At 51.8% G+C, this 18311-nt stretch overlaps 2 protein-coding genes across 7 annotated transcripts; one reads left to right on the top strand and one right to left on the bottom strand.

Moving 5' to 3' along the window:
* Positions 1-433: 433 nt before the first annotated feature.
* Positions 434-12108, bottom strand: Ppt2 (palmitoyl-protein thioesterase 2). 5 transcript variants are annotated; one of them, XM_029531167.1, is made up of 10 exons: positions 11985-12108; positions 11598-11851; positions 10273-10463; positions 9920-10073; positions 9062-9157; positions 8868-8975; positions 6439-6522; positions 6258-6342; positions 1428-1482; positions 434-1263 (listed from the first exon to the last, which is right to left on the bottom strand). In XM_029531167.1, the coding sequence occupies exons 3-10, from the start codon at positions 10453-10455 to the stop codon at positions 1120-1122; spliced, it is 909 nt and encodes a 302-aa protein (XP_029387027.1). In that variant the 5' UTR covers positions 10456-10463; positions 11598-11851; positions 11985-12108; the 3' UTR covers positions 434-1119. The 5 variants fall into 5 exon arrangements, with proteins under 5 accessions (XP_029387027.1, XP_021073119.1, XP_021073120.1 ...); XM_021217460.2 differs by having other exon boundaries at positions 11598-12108; XM_021217461.2 differs by lacking the exons at positions 11598-11851; positions 11985-12108 and adding an exon at positions 11413-11584.
* Positions 12109-13093: 985 nt separating this feature from the next.
* On the top strand, positions 13094-16674 carry Prrt1 (proline rich transmembrane protein 1). Of its 2 annotated transcripts, XM_021218206.2 has the most exons (4): positions 13094-13203; positions 14165-14703; positions 15290-15475; positions 15617-16671. In XM_021218206.2, the coding sequence occupies exons 1-4, from the start codon at positions 13185-13187 to the stop codon at positions 15791-15793; spliced, it is 921 nt and encodes a 306-aa protein (XP_021073865.1). In that variant the 5' UTR covers positions 13094-13184; the 3' UTR covers positions 15794-16671. The 2 variants fall into 2 exon arrangements, with proteins under 2 accessions (XP_021073865.1, XP_029387026.1); XM_029531166.1 differs by lacking the exon at positions 13094-13203 and having other exon boundaries at positions 13297-14703; positions 15617-16674.
* Positions 16675-18311: the final 1637 nt, after the last annotated feature.

Here is an 18311-nt window from a genome sequence, read left to right on the forward strand (position 1 = left end):
AAGCCAGAACAGACAGGGCCCTATTGTCTCAGTCTAAATTCCTCCTCCCAGGCAAAGGGAGACTCACAGTACAGCCCCTCACCCGGTCCTGGCCTCCAAAGGTCACGGGGGATGACACATGTCCACCCGGACCCTCAGCCCCCTCGTCTAGTCTGGGGGTAGCAGGTCAATTCCACCCATGAGGCCGAGGCCCAAACTGGCAGAGCCTGGGGCTTAGCCCCCTAACCCTAGGCTGGGACAGGAAGAGAATTGTCTTGAGCAGGAAAGAACCCGCAGAGTCAGGAACCCACACAGAATGGGCATTGAGAGGAAGGAAACACCAAGGGGGTCCCCACCCCAGACCAAGCATCCGGGCATCCAGGCCCCAGGCTCTCTATTCCCACCCTCCTGGGGAAGCCCAGGGCCCCTTCACCTGGGAATAAGCCAAGGCGCGCTGAGGAAATGGATCTTTTATTTCTATAAATACAGGGACCACCCGCTCAAGGGTAGTTAAAAGAGGGGCTGGGGCCTCAAAGAACCTAGGCTCCCAGGGGATACCCCAACACTGATCATAGGGACTGGGGGATCCCCAAACCTGAGATGGGCCTTGCAGGCCACAGATATTCCCCAACACTGACACTTCAAAAGTGGAATTGTCCCCATAGGGGAGCCTCAGAACACCCCCTCTTATGGGTGCCCCTCTTGGTGGGGAGGCTAGCCACAGGAAGTTGAGAAAAGAGGGACATGGGGATAACAGAAGCTAAAAATGTCCTGAGTGGCCTGGAAGAAGACCCCTGAGGTGGGCAGGGGCTGGGTTCTCCTCCGGTACAGCCAGACCCGGAGAAGCAACAGCAGCAGCAGCGGTGTAGCCACAGTTTAAAAACCTGGTGCTTCCCAACCTCAGCCATGGCAGAAAGGGAGAGCGTGGAGGCGTCCCCAAGTGAGGACATGAGGTAGGGGACCAGGACTTGTCATTCACAGAGGAGCAGAGGTGGGGAGGGATTCAAGGAGCCCTGGTGGGGGTGGGGCAGTGTGGGAGCGACAAAGTGGTCGCAGGCATGCCAGAGCCTGGCATCCACTTCCCAAGGCCACCACTTGATCTCTGGGCTGGGGAATTCCTGGAGATCCCTGAGGATATCTTCAGGAGAGCCACGGCTCAATGCAAGTATCATAGAGCGTGCGGTTGGAGTGCCACGTGGTGTGAGAGATGCCAGCCATGGGACACCTCACTATGGCCCCCCGGGCCAGCAGCGTCTTCAACCCAAAAGAATCTCGAAGATACACCTTCGAGGTGGGCCAAGAGCCATGGAAACATGGAAGAAAGAGAGACAGGAGTGAGACGCTGCTCATGTCCAGACCAGCCTCTCCCTCCCCCATGAGGCATACCCTTCAGAAGTCAGAGGCCGAAGGAGCTCCAGAGTGAAGTGGAGTCAAAGGGAGGGGCTTACCGGCTGCTCCTCCATCTCCAGGACTGTCTCGTTGGCATCATAGAAACCAAAGAAGCTGCAAAGACATGGATGTGCACAGAGGTTATCGGAGAACCAAGAAAAATGCATGTGCATTAGTGCCCCAGAGACTCCCAGCCCCAGGAGACAGGCGGCCCAGAGCACACTCAAATCTTTAAGGGGAGCTGGCATGATGACCGACTATGTCACCAAAGGCCAGGTATGGAGAGCATGAGCTCCAGGCCAGACCTGTCTCAAACTGGTTCAGAGGTTAACAGTATAGCCACACCTCCAGGGGACTCGGGCTCAATTCCAGCACCTACACGGCGTCTCCCAACCCTTTGTAGCCCCAGCTGCAGGACACCTAGGCCATCTCATGGCCTCCCTGAATAGAGGCATGCACATGATGCACACACAAGCAAACCACTCATACACATACAATTTTAAATAAAATAATTGCCAGGAGGTGGTGGTGCACACCCTTAATCCCAGCACTCGGGAGGCAGAGGCAGGTGGATTTCTGAATTCAAAGCCAGCCTGGTCTACAGAGTGAGTTCCAGGACAGCCAGGGCTATACACAGAGAGATCCTGTTCCAAATAAATAATTTTTTAAAAAAGCAAACACCTTAAGTTTAGGAGCTGGAGAGACAGCTCAGCAGGTAAGAGCCATGTCCGCTCTCCCTAAGATGGCACCTGCAGGTGCACAAATCCACATGCACACACACGCCTACACATGACCCATAATAAAAATCCTTAAAAAAGAAATCCAAGGACCAAGTATGGTAGCCTCTGTCTATAACCTCAGCACTGGGGAGACAGAAGCAGGTAACTCAGTAAGTTCAAGGCCAGCCTGGTCTATATAACAAGAGACCTTATTTCAAATAAATAATAAATAAATAAATAAATAAATAAATAAATAAATAAATAAATAAATAAGGCCAGGAGCCTGTGGGAGTGAGAAGAAGAGCAGGCTAGGAGTGAGCCCTGGCCAGGGAAGCATGCTCTAGCCAAGCAGGGCGACAAGGTGATACAGCAGGAACAGATCTGGGTTAGCAGCCAGAGGTGGGGTGGGGGTGGGGGTGGGGAGTGGGAGTGTGGGACTCCAGCTGTCTATAAAACTCTGGACTCAGTGGTTAAGAGCACTGGCTGCTCTTCCAGAGGTCCTGAGTTCAATTCCCAGCAACCACATGGTGGCTCACAACCATCTATAATGGGATCGGATGCCCTCTCTTCTGTTGGATGCCGTCTCTTCTGTCATGCAGGTGACAGAAGAGCGCTCATACATAAAATAACTAGATCTTCAAGCTAATGCTCATCATCCTGTGTAAAAGTGCTCCCCCTCATGGAGGGGAAGGGAAACGTTATGGACAGCCTGCTCTTAGCAACTGCTAACGCAAGAGTAGGCAAGCCTGAGAGTCCCTGTCCCATGGGTCCTGATAAGGCTAGTGACTACTGCCCCTAAGTGAGGATGCAAATTCCATTCCCACAGCTCCAGGGGATCTGACAACAACTTCTGGCTCAGCAGGTGCCTGTTGCCAAACCTGACAAACTGAGTTCAATCCCACAGACCCACACAATAGAAGCAAAGGAGTCAGCCTCTGATTCTCCACATATGTGCACATAGACATATGTACATGAGCACACTCAAAGTATATCAATAGACGTAAACTGAACACTAATAAATCCTAAAAGGGAGAGGCTTAAAACAGACCATATGCTATTTAGTCATGAGCTATTACCACCATGGCATTTTTTTTTTTTTGCTTTTTTAAAAAAGATTTATTATTGTTATATGTAAGTACACTGTAGCTGTCTTCAGATGCACCAGAAGAGGGGGTCTGATTCCATTATGGATGATTGTGAACCACCATGTGGTTGCTGGGATTTGAACTCAGGACCTTCGGAAGAGCAGTCAGTGCTCTTAACCACTGAGCCATCTCTCCAGCCCAGCATGGCATTTTTGACACACGAAATGCCATTGTGTACGTAAAAGCCACCCTTACTCTTGCACTGTTTTTATTTGGGAAGGTTGTCACTCCTTCCTCTATCCTCCTAACATCTTCCAATCCCACCTAGAATATCTTGTTTGTTTGTCTTTGAGGCAGGGTCTCACTTTGCAGTCCTGGCTGTCTTAGAACTCTGTTATGCAGACCAGGCTGGCTCCACGATCCACTTCCTAGTGCCGAGATTAAACAAGTGTGCCACCGTGGCTAGCCCGGGCTATTTTTTTTTTTTTTATGTGTATGAGTATTTTGCCTTCATATACGTATGTGCACCACAAGCATTTAGTGCCTCTGCGAGGCGCCATGTGGTTGCTGGGATTTGAACTCAGGACCTCCGGAAGAGCAGCCAGTGCTCTTACCCACTGAGACCCCTCTTCAGCATCTGGGTTTGTTAAAAAGCAAGCACACTGGCTGTCAGCAGCTAGAGGAGGGGATGTTTAACGAGTGTGAAACTTCAGCTTAGGGGACAATGTTTTCCAGAGGGATAAAGGTGAACTCACTCAAGTGTTAATGTAGCTAATGCCACAAAACTAAACCTTTAAAAACCATAATTTCTAAGGTTGGGTATGCAGTTGGGCTGGCAGAGTGACTGCCAAGCATGCACTGGGTTCTGGGTCCCATGCCCAGCACCTACATAAACTTAACATGGTAATAAATATCTACATCTGTGGCTATACAATAAATCTGAAGCCATCCTGGATGCCATGTCACTCTGTCTCACAAATGCTAAAAAATAAAATAAAAATTATAACTTCTGCCTTTCTATCTACTACAACTTCTGTCCTTCTCTCCTCCTGGTACTAAAATCAAATCCAGGAGCCAAGTGTGGTAGCACAGGCCTTTAATCTTTCAAGAGGCAGAGGCAGAAGGATTTCCATGAGTTCAAAGCTAGCCTTGTCTACAGAGCTACTTTCAGGCTATGCAGAGAAAACCCTGTTTCCCCAAACAAGCAAGCAAACAACAACAACAACAACAACAACGAAATTGAGCCCAGCACTGCAGCGTGGTAACCAAGTACTCTGAGCTACACCCTCTCAGCTCATTACCTTGTTTTGAGTAGAGTCTAATTGGTAGCCCAGGCTGGCCACAGACAGGAATATCCTTCTGCCTCTGCCCCAAAGGTCCTGGGATTACAGCTGTACAGACTATGTTTGGCTACGTTTTGTCACAATAAAAAACAGCTCGAGGGCCTGACGTCTGCTGCCTCTACAGCCTTCCCAATCCTCACAGGGATGGCTTCCCATGGCACGTGCCTTCCTTCCTTCCTCAGGCCTGCTCAGATGGCAGCTCCTTCCAGGACACTTCCCTCCCCCCCCCCACAGACTCCACCAGACCCCTTCTTTCACCGCACCTGCCACCAGTATTTCTGATCTATTTCTGATCTACTGTCTCCTCCCCCACCAGAGCACAAAGAACATGACATTAGGGACATTCTTTATTGCTGTTTCCCCAGAGCCCAGAACGGCACCTGGACGCACACAGCGCTCAATAAATATTTGTTTGAATAAATGTCAGGCTCCCAGATCAACTCATGATGACACACGAGAGACAGGTGTGCAGCACTGCGGAGCCATCAGCTTTCCTGGGGAATGAGATAAAATGGCAGAACCTCACTCTTACACTGTAGTGACGTCAGAGTCCTGATTGTGGTCTTTTGGAGAGTTTTTTTTGTTTTTGTTTTGTTTTGTTGTTTTTTTGAGACAGGGTTTCTTTGTGCTGCCCTGGGATACTATATAGACCAGGCTGGCCTTGAACTCAGAGATCTACTTACCTCTGCCTCCTGAGTGCTGGGATTAAAGGTGTATGCCACCTTAGCCGGCAGTCTGACTTTGATACTATGTTCTAGTTACCTATGATACGGCCTCTAGGAAAATCCCCAGAACATGCACAGTACCATGATAAGCCATCTCTCAACCCTCCTAAGAATCCATGATTACTTCAAAATTATGTGTGTATAAAATGTGTAGTTTTGGGTTGGAGAGATGGCTCAGCAGTTAAGAGCACTGACTGCTCTTCCAAAGGTCCTGAGTTCAAATCCCAGCAACCACATGGTGGCTCATAACCACCAGTAAAGAGAACTGATGCCCTCTTCTGGGGTGTCTGAAACAGCTACAGTGTACTTACTAATAATAAAAAAATCATAAAAAAAAAAAAAAAAAAAAAAATAAAAAAAAAAAAAAAAAAAAAAAAGGTGGTTTTTGAGGTTGGGTCTCATGTACCCCAGGCTGGCCTCATAGTCACTTGGTAGTCCAAGGATGACCTTGAGCTTCTGATCCTCCACTTACCTCCTGAGTGCTGGCATGTGGCCCTTGTGACTAAATGTGGGGCCTCAGGCATGCTAAGCATGCAACCAGTTGAGACACACCCCAGGCTGCCAAAATTTTTGGCAAACTTTTTATACCAGTTTGCTTGCTTGCATTGGTATTTTGTTCTGTTTTGTTTTGACAGAGTCTCACTATGTTTAGTGTGTGTTTTAGTGACGTGATCTCATTGTCTTGCCCACACCCATACTGAACTCCTGGGCTCAAGTGATCTTGCCTCAGACTCTAATTTCTCTAAGGGTCAAGTACACAGAATACTTGCCTAGCATGTGAAAGTCCCTGGGTCTGATCCCCGGTCCCGCCAAGAAGTAAGAGTGAGTGTGGTAATAATGCCAGTCACTTGGGACACAAAGGCAAGAGGTCCACCCATCAAGCCAGAGTTATACCCTGGGACCCTGTCTGTCTCTAAAAGAACATCTGCTGTAGGGGGCTCTAACAGGCCAGGTGTGGGAGATCAAGACTGGTGGGGGATAGAGAACCAGTCTTCAGCCTCTCTGATCCCACATTACCTAGATTGCCAGGGAGTGATGACTCCATCATCGGGACCCCCAATCAGCACCAGACGGCCCACACGAAGGAAGTTCTTCCGCCATGCTGTAGAGACGGGGAAGAGATGGAGTCAGTCATAGGCCTCAGGCCAGGATTAGGTAGGAACAGAAGAGCGGACACAGGTGGTAGTGGCGGTCTTACCAGTGGCATTGGGATGGTCTCTTTCCCCATTGATGAGGGCCAGAAAGCTGCTGGCATTGAGGTACAAGTCATCGTGGTGAGGATCTGAGTGCAAACAGCAGTTAGCAGGAGCTGGGATGTAATGGATCAAGAGCCTGCCCAGTGAGCCCGAGGCCCTGGGTTTGGACCTCAAGTATCACAGGAACCAGGAGGCACGATGACACACACCTATAATCCTAGCACTCAGGACATCAGGTCAGGAGAATCACAAGTTCAAAGTCATCCTTGGCTACACAGAGTTCAAGGGGGGCTGGCTCAGTAATTAAAGGACTCACGTTCAATTCCCAGCACCCACATGGCAGCACACAATGGTCTGATGCCATCTTCTGGTGTGCAGGTGTATATGCAGACAAAACACCCATATACACAAAATACACAAATTAATAGTGAAGCTAAGACATGCAGCCACCCCACTGAAGAATAAAAATAACTTCAACACAATGGAAGGCGGTTCTGAGGTTTGCTTTGCCTTGTTTTTTGAGACAGGATCTATTTAGTCCTGGCGGTCCTGGAACTCCTATGCAATTCAAGGCTGCCTATGTGGCTTCTAACACAGAGATCGCCATGCCTCTGCCTCTTGAGTGCTGGGATTAAATGCATGGACCACAATGAGCGGTCTGGAAGGCACTTTATCTGCTACCCAGTACGGGCCAGTGATTAAGGCTGTGTGTTACTCTCGTTGATGTAATGCTTACAACCACCTCCCAAGGTACATGCTTTATTACTCTATAGAAGGAGACTGGTTCCCAGAAAGCTAAGTAAGTTACCCAAGGTTACCCAACAAAATCAGGCTAATGTGGCCCCAGCATCTACATTATACTGTGACACACTGCTTTATACTAGAGATTGGCTCCCAATGGACCAAATCCTGCCTGTAGTGTTTCTGTAATAAGTGGGGTGGCCACCCATACTCACTCTTAGGGCCTATGGTCCACACTGTGGCAGCTGAACTGGGACCCACAGTGGTGGAAAGAGAATGGACATGAGTATACACACACATACACACACACACACACACACACTCACTCATACAACACTCACACACATACACACTCACACACACTCACGCACCAAGAGAGATCGCCAGTAAAGATAAGCTGCCACACCAGTAGAATCTGTGTGACAAGTTCCACAGACAGAGGCAAAAACTTCAAAAGGAGGCCTCCTGGAACCGGTTGTGAAACTCTAGGATGGAACAAAATATCTGTTCTGTTTTCTCTTATTCCTTTTCTTATTTACATGTTCCTGGCAGCCTACGCCAAGATCTTAAGCGAGAGTAATGGGTAAGAAACTGTCCCTTGAGATGGGGCCACTAACACGACCTTAGCCCCAGGGAAACCAAAGCTTTACTTTACAAATCATTTATAAAGTTATATAATAGCATTATGACAGATAAAAACTTTCCCAACAATAAAATGGCATATGGCTGCATGTGTGTCATCGGAGGTGGGCTTTGGTATATGGTAAAGAAAGCCGCCGGGCAGTGGTGGCACACGCCTTTAATCCGAGCACATGGGAGGCAGAGGCAGGCAGATTTCTGTGGTCAAGGCCAGCCTGGTCGACACACAGAAACCCTGTCTCAGAAAAAAACTAACAAACAAAAAAAGAAAACCTTAAATAAAAAGAATTAAAATAGTTTAAATTTATGCGTTGAAGATTCATGAAAAAAAAATCACACACATACAAAAACAAAGACAAAAACAAACAACCAAAATAAAAACAGCCGGGTGTGGTGGCATACTTCTTTAACCCCCAGCACTTGGGAGGCAGAGGCAGGTGGATTTCTGAGTTCAAGGACAGCCAGGGCTACACAGAGAAACCCTGTCTTGGAAAACAAAAAACAAAAAACAAAACAAAAAAATCAGGCATTCGATGTTAAACAATAATTGACCATAAAGATTTGTTAACCTGCTCTTGGAAATATGCCACTAGCCTTGGATGGCTGCCCCTCTGAATACATCCTTTCAGAGTTGTAATGCTTGGATGATTTCTATTAATCATGTCACCTGTTCTGTTTGTGATTCAGTGAATACATTTTTCAGAGTTGTAATATTTGTACTTTTAATGTATAAAATCCCCTGCTTGAGAGCTACAATACACTCAGATTCAAACTGCCTCTGTGTTTCTGTTTGTCACTGCCAAATCCTTACCCACCTAGACTTCGAGGACCCTCATTTCAGGGACCCCCATACCAGACTGGGGTGGTCTGTGGCAATAAGCCATTTTTTTTTTTTTTAAATTTTGCATCAGACTACAGTCTTTGAGACAACTGGCTGGTTTGCACACCACATTCTGAACAGTGTCTATTTTATAAGTGATTGCTTTGGTTATGTCAGATTGGGAGCAACAGGCCTCACCACGGAGGCCGCAGCACCCCGTCTCCCACTCACCGTGCCAGTAGTTACAAATGGAAAATTCCTGGCCCCAAGGACTATAGCAGACCCGATAGAGGTTAGACCGCACGGACGTGGGGAAGAGCCACTTCAAATAGTCAGTGTCTGAAAGAGAACCGCCATGCCAAGGACCATCAAACCTCTGTGCCCCAGACACATTACCCTCTATGGCACCCACAGTGCCCACTCACCTCCATACTGGCCCATCTGTGGAGAGGAGAGGGAGATGAAAGAGTCCACATTGTGGTTATCCATGACAGACAGCAAAGCACGGCACACCAGGCCTCCTGGAAGCAGAGCAGTGGTGGAGAGGGTCTTTTAGATTTATTTCATTTATGTGAGTACACTGTCGCTGTCTTCAGACACACCAGAAGAGGGCATCATATCCCATTACAGATGGTTGAGCCACCACGTGGTTGCTGGTAATTGAACTCTTTTTTTTTTTTTTCTCTGTGTAGCCCTGGCTGTCCTGGAACTCACTCTGTAGACCAGGCTGGCCTTGAACTCAGAAATCCACCTGCCTCTGCCTCCCGAGTGCTGGGATTAAAGGCGTGCGCCACCATGCCCGGCAGAAGGGGTCTTAAGAATAGCCACTGGAGTGACCCGCGTTGGTGGCTGGTGGCACATGACTTTAATCCCAGCACTTGGGAGGCAGGTGGATTTCTGAGTTCGAGGCCAGCTTGGTCTACAGAGTGAGTTCCAGGACAGCCAAGATTGTACAGAGGAACCCTGTCTCGAAAAACCCAAAGCCAAAAACCAAGAACAAAACAACAACAACAACAACAACAAAACTTTCTGTCTCTCAGAATCCGGGCTGCCGATACTCCATTCCAGCACAGGTCACAGGTCACGTGAAGGAGCCATGGGGCAGGTCTCTGACCAACTGAAATGCTTTTAGCTGCTCTCTAAATCCTTAAATCCAAGAACCATGGCCAATGAGGACAGAAGGAAGCCTCCTTCCCACTCAGGACACAAACGCCTGAAAGCACGCCTTAGATAAGGGTCAAGCTCAGACAGGGTTTGGGTTGTTAAGAGTGTGCGTTGCTTACCCTGGGAGTAGCAGATGAGGTGCACCCCTTCAGGGGCCTTTTCCATGATGGGGGCCACAGCCTTTTGGAACCCTTGCACCTGTTCCCACAGGGGCCGCAAACTCTCTCTGCCATCGAAGAGATCAAGCACCGTCACTACAGTCCCGGGGTGTGTCTGTGGGAAAGGGGCAGTGCAGCACTAGGTTGGACTATAGAGGCCAAGTGTATTCATCGTGCTTGCAGGAACCCCCACCCCCAGCTCTCCCCGTGCGGGAGCAGTACCCCGAGAACTGGCCTAGAGGGGCTGGCTGTCTTTCATCTGCCCACGCTTCCTCCCCCAGCCACCGTAGATCCACCCGGTATCCCCCACAGACCTCATTGATATAGTCCAGCAGGTGGCGGAAGCTGTATGAACTGTCAAAGAGCCCGTGCACCACGATCACGGGCTTGTAGGACCCGCGGTGGGCTGCGGGGGCTGCGGGCATCAGCAGCGGCAGGAACGGCAGGAGAAGCAAAGCCCAAGCTGAAGGAAGCCTCTGCCTCCATAGCCCCGGCATGCTCCCACCTGAGAAGGAACGAGAGGCCGTGAGGGAGACGACCCCTCTCCACTCCCAACAGACTCACAGCAAGTCACTCTCCGGCCTCCGCTCCTACTCCTGGTCCCTATGAGGGATGGCTACTTTTAACTTATTCCAACCAGATGGCTCGGCACAAACACCTACCACCTCCATGCACCAACGATCACCCTAAGTCCCGCCCCCAACTTGGCGCTCAAGGGACTTTATCCCAAGGCCCAGGATCTCCCTTAAGCATCACCTCGGCCATTCACTACTCTGGGATCTGCAAAGGCCTGGGAACAGCGGCCCAGGACACACGGAGAGCGGAAAACTCCCACCTGGCCTGTGTCTGGAGGCTTCGTTCCGCCAGCTGTTTACTTGTACCTAGTCTGGAATCCACGGGGTACGGGGAAAGGGGGACAAGGAGAGCGCGCAGGGGGATGTCGAACGGGGCGCGCGCGCGGGGGGGGGGTGCTGCTCGGGGTCGCGCAAAGCCGTCACGTCCGGGGCTTTCCCTGGCAACAGGGCGAGCGTCCCCTGCAACGCGGACAGCGGACCGGAGGGGCAATGGAACATTCCATTGCACCCAAAGAACTGGGGAGGAAATAGACGGAGCGATCCATTTAGCCAGATGGGGAGAGGCAACAGCAGAAAAAGATAATCCTGGGTTTCTAAAGAAGGCTTTCCTAGGCTTCAGCTGCACCCAGCCACCCAGGGGTGCAACTTCCCCTCCTTGATGCGGCCCACTTTCCAATCCAGGCTGTCTGGCTTCGCAGCAGAGCCCAAGAGGACGTTCGAGGGGGGAGGTTAGGACTGACGGTTAGGACTGACGAAAGGCGACTCCGGCTTCTATCGCTGGACGCCAGGCTTGTGTTAGGCCAGAGTGCCAGGCCGATCGCAGCTGAAGAGCCCCCTTCCCACTCCTGCCTGACCTCCCGCTCCGGATCAGCGCCTTACAACTCTTCACTTTGAAGTGCGTGTTGTGCCCTTGTCTCCGGAGACGCCAAGAGTCCTCCAGGCCCCTCGAGTGAAGTGCAGCCTGACCCAATTTCTCTGGCCCTACTTTTATCTCCGCATTCACGACCCACCCTCCCGGACCCACCTTATATGGGCGTGGGGCCCCGTGGGCTTCAAGGACTCACCACAGGATTTCCACCAGTCTTTCAATCCTGAGCGACCCCGACAATCTGCTCCTCAGATCCCTGCTGGCTGCTGGCGACACAAACCCTGCCAGTGCAGCCAGACTTCCTCCTCGCTGGCACCACTCGGCCTACCGGTGACCCCTGCGCGCGCTGGAGTGCACGGGAATGGCCTTTATCCGTCAGTGCTTTTACTTAGCAGTTAAATTTGCAGGATTTCTGAACTTCAAGGCCAGTACTCAGGGACTTTGCTTAGTCTAAACGTAATAAAACCAGAAGCGTGTATTGAAGATGGTGTGGGAGGGATGGGTCCAAGGTTCCCTCTGATCCATGCACGGTTGAAAAACCAGAACCACCGGTATGAGGACGTGATGTAAAAATTTCTCAGACCTGGAACGGGCTCAAGCCAGGGCTTGGAGACAGCTCTCCAGGACGCCACCAGAGGGGCTCTGCCCTAGAGCAACTGTCTCTGGAGAGAGTTGGAAAATCCTAAAGGGGCGCTTCTGATTCTCCTGCTAGGTTTCTGCAAAAAAAAAAAAAAAAAAAAAAGGCTCAACTGGTGTAACCTCTGTAGAGGGCCTATCCTCACCCCACCTCCCCACCCACGCCCTTACAAGACACAAAAAGCAAATAAAAAGAGTTGAAGTCACCGCTGCTGTGTCTCGGGTTGACTCCGGGGGTGGATCTGCATCTTGGGGCAGGAGGAGGGAGAGCTAGAGGGAGAGCTTTAAGGACCGGTTGTGACGGCTGACTGGACCAAGAGCTCTTCAGTCCCCAGCAAGCATGCTTTTCCAAACCTGCCTGTCACAAACGAGCAATCACAGCTTGCTTCCCTCTGATGAAGCATTTCAGCTTCTTGTAGCCCTAGAGAAAGAAGGTCCCTGTGTACCGCCACGGGTGCCTTTCTCTTCTTTTCTTTAGCTACCGTCAGCATCGTCTCTCTATTGCCAGGCTGTATATGTGTGTGTGGGGGGGATTCTGACCCTCTTGGTTCCCCTCTTTGTACAGTTCTCTCTCACACCTTGTTCTGCCCCTAACTGGAGAAACCTAGAACTATCTTGCAGGACGTTCTGAGGGAAATTGAGGAAACAACCCGTGGGTGGGCAGGGGCTGCTGGAACGGGGTCTGGAAATAAATGTGGTAAATCCATTGAGCTGCCTTCTTCCCACAGTATAATCACTACAGCGAGTCTTTGCGGGAGAGACTCTAGAGATTTCTCTCTCCCTCCCTCCTTCTCTTAGTCCCACCCGCCTTGCCTGGTCTTGCCTCCCGGTTTCCATGACAACTCCAAGGGAGCCTAAACTGGGGGCTTGAATGCCAGGGTGAGAGGAGGAAAGAGGTGGTCCAGGAGCAGAGAGAAACCGAGTTCTGCGGGGGGGGGGGAGACTTCTGAAGCTCTCCCCCATCCCTGCCTCGGTCCCTTTAAATTCCCCCCCCAGCCACCCCCCCAACACACACTGTCTTCATCTCTCCATTTCCGAGCTGCTGCTGCTGCTATCGCCGCTGCGCCATCCCGGACTGAGACTCCTGCGCCAGCAGTCAGGGGGCCCTGACTCCAGCTTCAGGGACCCTGTCCCAGCGATTGCAAACATGTCGTCAGAAAAGTCAGGTAAAAAAAAAAACAAAACTATATATATATATATATATATATATATATATATATATATATATATCAATAAAACCCTCCCCCACCCCCTCTATCATCTCCTACTGAACCTCCACTTGCCCCATCCCCTTCTTTAATCCCCTCTGGGATGTTGTGTGGCTCCCTTCCATTCCTTCTCTCCATGCGTACCCCCACCCCTCCCCTTTCTATATCCCATCCTTCTCTTCCTTCGGGTCAGTCTGTCTTCGTCCCTTGTCAACAACATTGGGGGGGGGGTCAGTTTTGAAATGGAAAGGGAGGCAGAGCCAGGTTCTGCAGGGACATTATCCCTGGGAGTGACAGATGGTCAGTCACCGGTTCACTGGCATGGAGACACCCAGTGGAAAAATAACGGAGACTTGATCAGACTGGGTTGTTGGGAAAGTAAGATCTAGAAGACTATTTTTTTTTCCTTTGAGATGAGATTTCCCTATGTAGCCCAGGCTGGTCTTGAACTTCCCAGTTCTTCATCCTCCCCCTCTGCCTCACAAGTACAAGGAGTACAGGCGTGAACCACTATGCCTAGTCCCGGAAGCTTTGTCATGGACCTTAACAGAGGCCATGAGATTCCCAGGTAACTCCACCTGAAGCAAAGTGGAAATGTTAAACTGAGCGCGTATGACCCCGCTGTGACACGGCCACATGTGCAGGAAGAGGGGACAGCTGGCTCAGAGACAGCCCTGAATGAGGGTTGTGGTTGACAGCAGCAGAGCCTGGGAGGAGCTGTGACAGTTGTGACGGCAAAACTAGATTGGGGCCAGGTGGCCTACATACAACCCCTTCCCTGACCCCAAAATGGGAGATGTCGTCCCGGCTGTCTCTCCCTTGCTCTTTCTCCATTTCTCCCTGTCTCGTGTCTCTTACTCTTCTGATCGCTGCTGTCTTCTCTCTCCCCTTATCCTCTCCTCGGCTTTTCCATGGCCAGGCCTTCCAGACTCGGTTCCCCACACTTCGCCGCCTCCCTACAATGCCCCCCAGCCTCCGGCCGAGCCCCCCATCCCGCCCCCACAAACGGCCCCATCCTCACATCATCACCACCACCACCATTACCACCAGTCTGGCACCGCCACCCTCCCGCGCTTAGGAGCAGGTGGCCTGGCCTCTGCTGCGGCCAGTGCCCAACGCGGTCCTTCGTCTTCCGCCACGTTACCGCGACCCCCCCACCATGCCCCGCCCGGCCCCGCCGCTGGGGCTCCCCCACCCGGCTGTGCTACCTTACCCCGCATGCCACCCGACCCTTATCTGCAGGAGACTCGCTTCGAGGGTCCACTTCCCCCACCACCGCCTGCAGCCGCCGCCCCGCCCCCACCAGCGCCCGCCCCGACGGCCCAAGCCCCGGGCTTCGTGGTACCCACGCACGCGGGGGCGGTGGGCACGTTGCCGCTGGGGGGCTACGTGGCGCCGGGCTACCCGCTGCAGCTGCAGCCGTGCACTGCTTATGTCCCTGTGTATCCGGTGGGCACGGTGAGTGTGGGACTGATAAGATCTAGGAGGACAGGGAGGCAGGTGCAACAGGGACACGCGGGAAGCTGGGAGAGAGTGAAACAGAACCAGACCGACCGCCGTTCTGGTAACAAACCATAGACAGAAGAGTAGAAAGAGAAGAGACTGTGGATGGGAAGGTGGTGGACCTGGGGGTGGGGAGAGTCTGGGGGCGGGTGTCAAAGGTCAAGGTTTGGGAGGTGGTTTAGAAGTCAAGAGGAGGTCTGACTTGACTTGGAGGGAGAGGAAGAAATGGATCCTGGGAAGCCAGGGGTAGAAGAGGGCAGAAGCCTGGGCCTGGAGATGCTAAGGAGGATGGAAACAAGACCGGAAGGGCAGGCAGACCCAAAAGCCATACCTTGTAAGACAGTGTGGGAACTTCCACGAATATGGAAGTTAATGATACCATGAAGGGAGGCCTAGACCGATTTTACTGTCAGGAAGGATAGGGGGAGGATTTTAACTCCCTTAAACCTTAGCATGGTGATTTATAAAAACCTCTCTGCCAATTGGCCAAGCAGCAAGACTGTGGTGTGACAGTCCCTTTCCCCCACTGTCCTTCCCACAGCCCTACGCAGGCGGGACCCCTGGGGGTCCTGGAGTGACCTCCACTCTGCCCCCGCCGCCCCAGGGTCCAGGGTTGGCTCTGTTGGAGCCCAGGCGCCCGCCACACGACTATATGCCCATCGCTGTGCTGACCACCATCTGCTGCTTCTGGCCCACAGGCATCATCGCCATCTTCAAGGCCGTGCAGGTGTGGGGCTGGGGCGGGAAGGAAAAGCTTTGGCTGACCAGGGTTTCCTTAGTCCGGAGCATTCTGGACATATTCTCAGAGGGAGGCTGTGGCGGGTGAGCAGTGGCTCTCTGACCCCCTTCCCTCGCCCCTCCCCGGTAGGTGCGCACGGCCTTGGCCCGCGGAGACTTGGTGTCTGCCGAGATCGCTTCACGCGAAGCCCGGAATTTCTCCTTCATCTCCCTGGCCGTGGGCATCGCAGCCATGGTGCTTTGTACCATCCTCACTGTAGTCATCATCATCGCCGCCCAGCACCACGAAAACTACTGGGATCCCTAAAAACGTCCCTTTCTCGGCCCCACTCCGTGCCCCCCAACCTCCCAGGCGCGTCGCCCTGCACAGCCTCCTGAGGCGCCGCTGGACTTCCAGACATCATAAACTCCGCCCCCACGGAACCTCTGGCCCAGAGAGTACGCTCAGTTCCTCAGGAACCCCTCTAACACCCACATCCTCAGCGGCACTGGAATCCGCGCCAAACCCCATCCTCCAGTCGCCCCAGTTCCCCACCCCATCAAAGTGCAGTGCCAGGGGAGGAGCTCTCCTGGTCTCCTCTCCCCAGTAGGGAGTCAGGTCCCAGAAGCCCCGCCTCATTTATAAGCTCCGCCCCAACTCCCACAAACCCCGCCTCCAGGTCGGCAGGCTCCGCCTTCTTTTCTTCTCTTGGGGTGTTCAGTCTGATGATTGGGTCTGCGAATCCAGGCCCAGCCCACATACAGACGGACTCGTTCCCCCTACCTTCCTAAAAGGACTCAGCCCTGGGAGAACTACACCCCCACTCTGGCTCGGATTTTTGCCAGTGCGGATTTTTCTCTTCCCCCCACCCCATCTCTGCCTATTTTCTTGCTAATTACAGAACTTCCCGTTTTGCTGCTTTTGGAGTGAGATGTGGGAAGTTCCTGGTTTAGTACCCCTCACCCTGGAAAAAGAACCCAGTCTCTGCAATGTAAATACCCTTTCTACCTGTGCCAACCCCTGGGCAGTGGGGGCAGAAGAGAATCCAGAGTTAAAGGGAGGGAGTCGACGCTCTCCCGCCTTCCCCTCAGCCCTAGACTTGTTTTGATCTGTGTGTGCCGTGTGTGAACTTCCAAGAGGCAGTATTAAAGACATTTTAGTGGATTTATCACCCGCAGTTCCAAAGACCACAGCTCTGAGAACACCAGGCGCTGCACTTTTCATCTTGTCGTTCCCCCAACGGTGGGGGGGTCGGGGGGGAGTGGCAGCAGAGAAAAAAAGTGAGAGGAGATAGTTTCCCATGCCAACAGAGAAAAGAAGGTTCCCCCAAGCTTCAGGCTTACTGTAGGTCCTTAGCCCTAGCATCTGGGAGAAGGTCAGGAGTTCAAAGCCATACTCTACTCTAGATCTGAGCTACAGTGAACCCTGTCCCCAAAGAGAGAGAGAAGGAACCGGGCTGGAAAGGCCTGGAGTGTCACTACCAAGGGGTTCCAATCCCACTTTTCCCTTCCTTCTAAGCTGGGCTTGGGGCATTGGGGAAAAGGGTCTTGAGAAGATGTGGATGATGGCAGACCACAGTGAAGAAGCTGATCGAGGATGGGGTGCCTGGAGCAGGGGAAGAACAGAACTGCTCACAGTGTTCCTGGCCTGAGGCCGGACCACTTACATCAGAGTCCCATATGAAGGCAAGGAGCACAGAGCAGTGGGAGCACCTGGGAGGACGATCAGCGGAGCCTCTAGTCTACCTGGAGCAACCGTAGCTAACCCTAGGCTGGGAGAGTGGCCTCTGTGAGAGGCGCCTGGGGGACAGGCAGAGCGGGCGTCCTTTTTCACTGCACACAGATAGAGCACGATGTCACTCCAGGTTTGTTCATTTATAAGACATGGCCATGACACACAGGGTGGCTTGTGAGATGTGCCCAGACCAGTCTCTGACCCTGAATCCAGACAGACAATCTTGCATTGGGGCTGGGGTAGGGTACAGATATCACGGGTTGGGACATTTCAGGTCTCGTGTGCCTTTTCTAACAATAGTTCCTACAGATTTAATTTATGTGCATTTATGTGTATGTTATGTGTTTGCTTGTGTGTATATACATGAGTATGTGCACTGATCCCCAAAGAGACCCTCGGGGTACGCTGCAGCTGGAGTGACAGGGGTTGTAACCACCTGCTGTGGGTGCTGGGACCTGAACCCAGCCAGGTCCTCCGAAAGAACAGCAAGCGATAACCACTGAGCAGCCTCCACCAGTGTGCTTAAAGGATTCCATGTGTAACATCTCCTTCCTTGTCCCCTGATCAGCTTGCTTTCCTCTTGAGCTGGAAAGTGCTACTGTGACAAGCATCTGTGTGTGGCCCCTCTTTCAAGTCTACTTTCTTGACTCCTTGAAATCCCCTTCAGTTCCCCACACTGTTGAATCTTAAAGATTCGAAAAAACAGTGATTACGAAAAACAGTGATGTTTTCAAAATAGTTTGCTTGACCCAGCCCTTTTGTGCCTGTCTCGTCTACCCACTCCAACTCTTTATTTATTTACTTATTTAAATATTTGCAGCAACGCCTCATATACCCAGTTAAACTCAGCAGGTAGGTAGCTGAGGGTGGCCATGACCTCCTGAAATGCTGCTTCCTCCTCCCAAGTGTTTGGATTATAGGTGTTAACAATTCTTTCGTCTTTCTCCACTTCCCTGGTATCTGTCTCTAGGTTCTGTTTTTCTTCTCTGAGGCTCTTCAACCACTTGTCAGTGGTGGCGCACACCTTTAATCCCAGCACTCGGGAGGCAGAGGCAGGCGGATTTCTGAGTTGGAGGCCAGCCTGGTCTACAGAGTGAGTTCCAGGACAGCC

The sequence above is a fragment of the Mus pahari genome, chromosome 18 (assembly GCF_900095145.1).
Source record: "Mus pahari chromosome 18, PAHARI_EIJ_v1.1, whole genome shotgun sequence".
Classification (NCBI taxonomy): domain Eukaryota; kingdom Metazoa; phylum Chordata; class Mammalia; order Rodentia; family Muridae; genus Mus; species Mus pahari.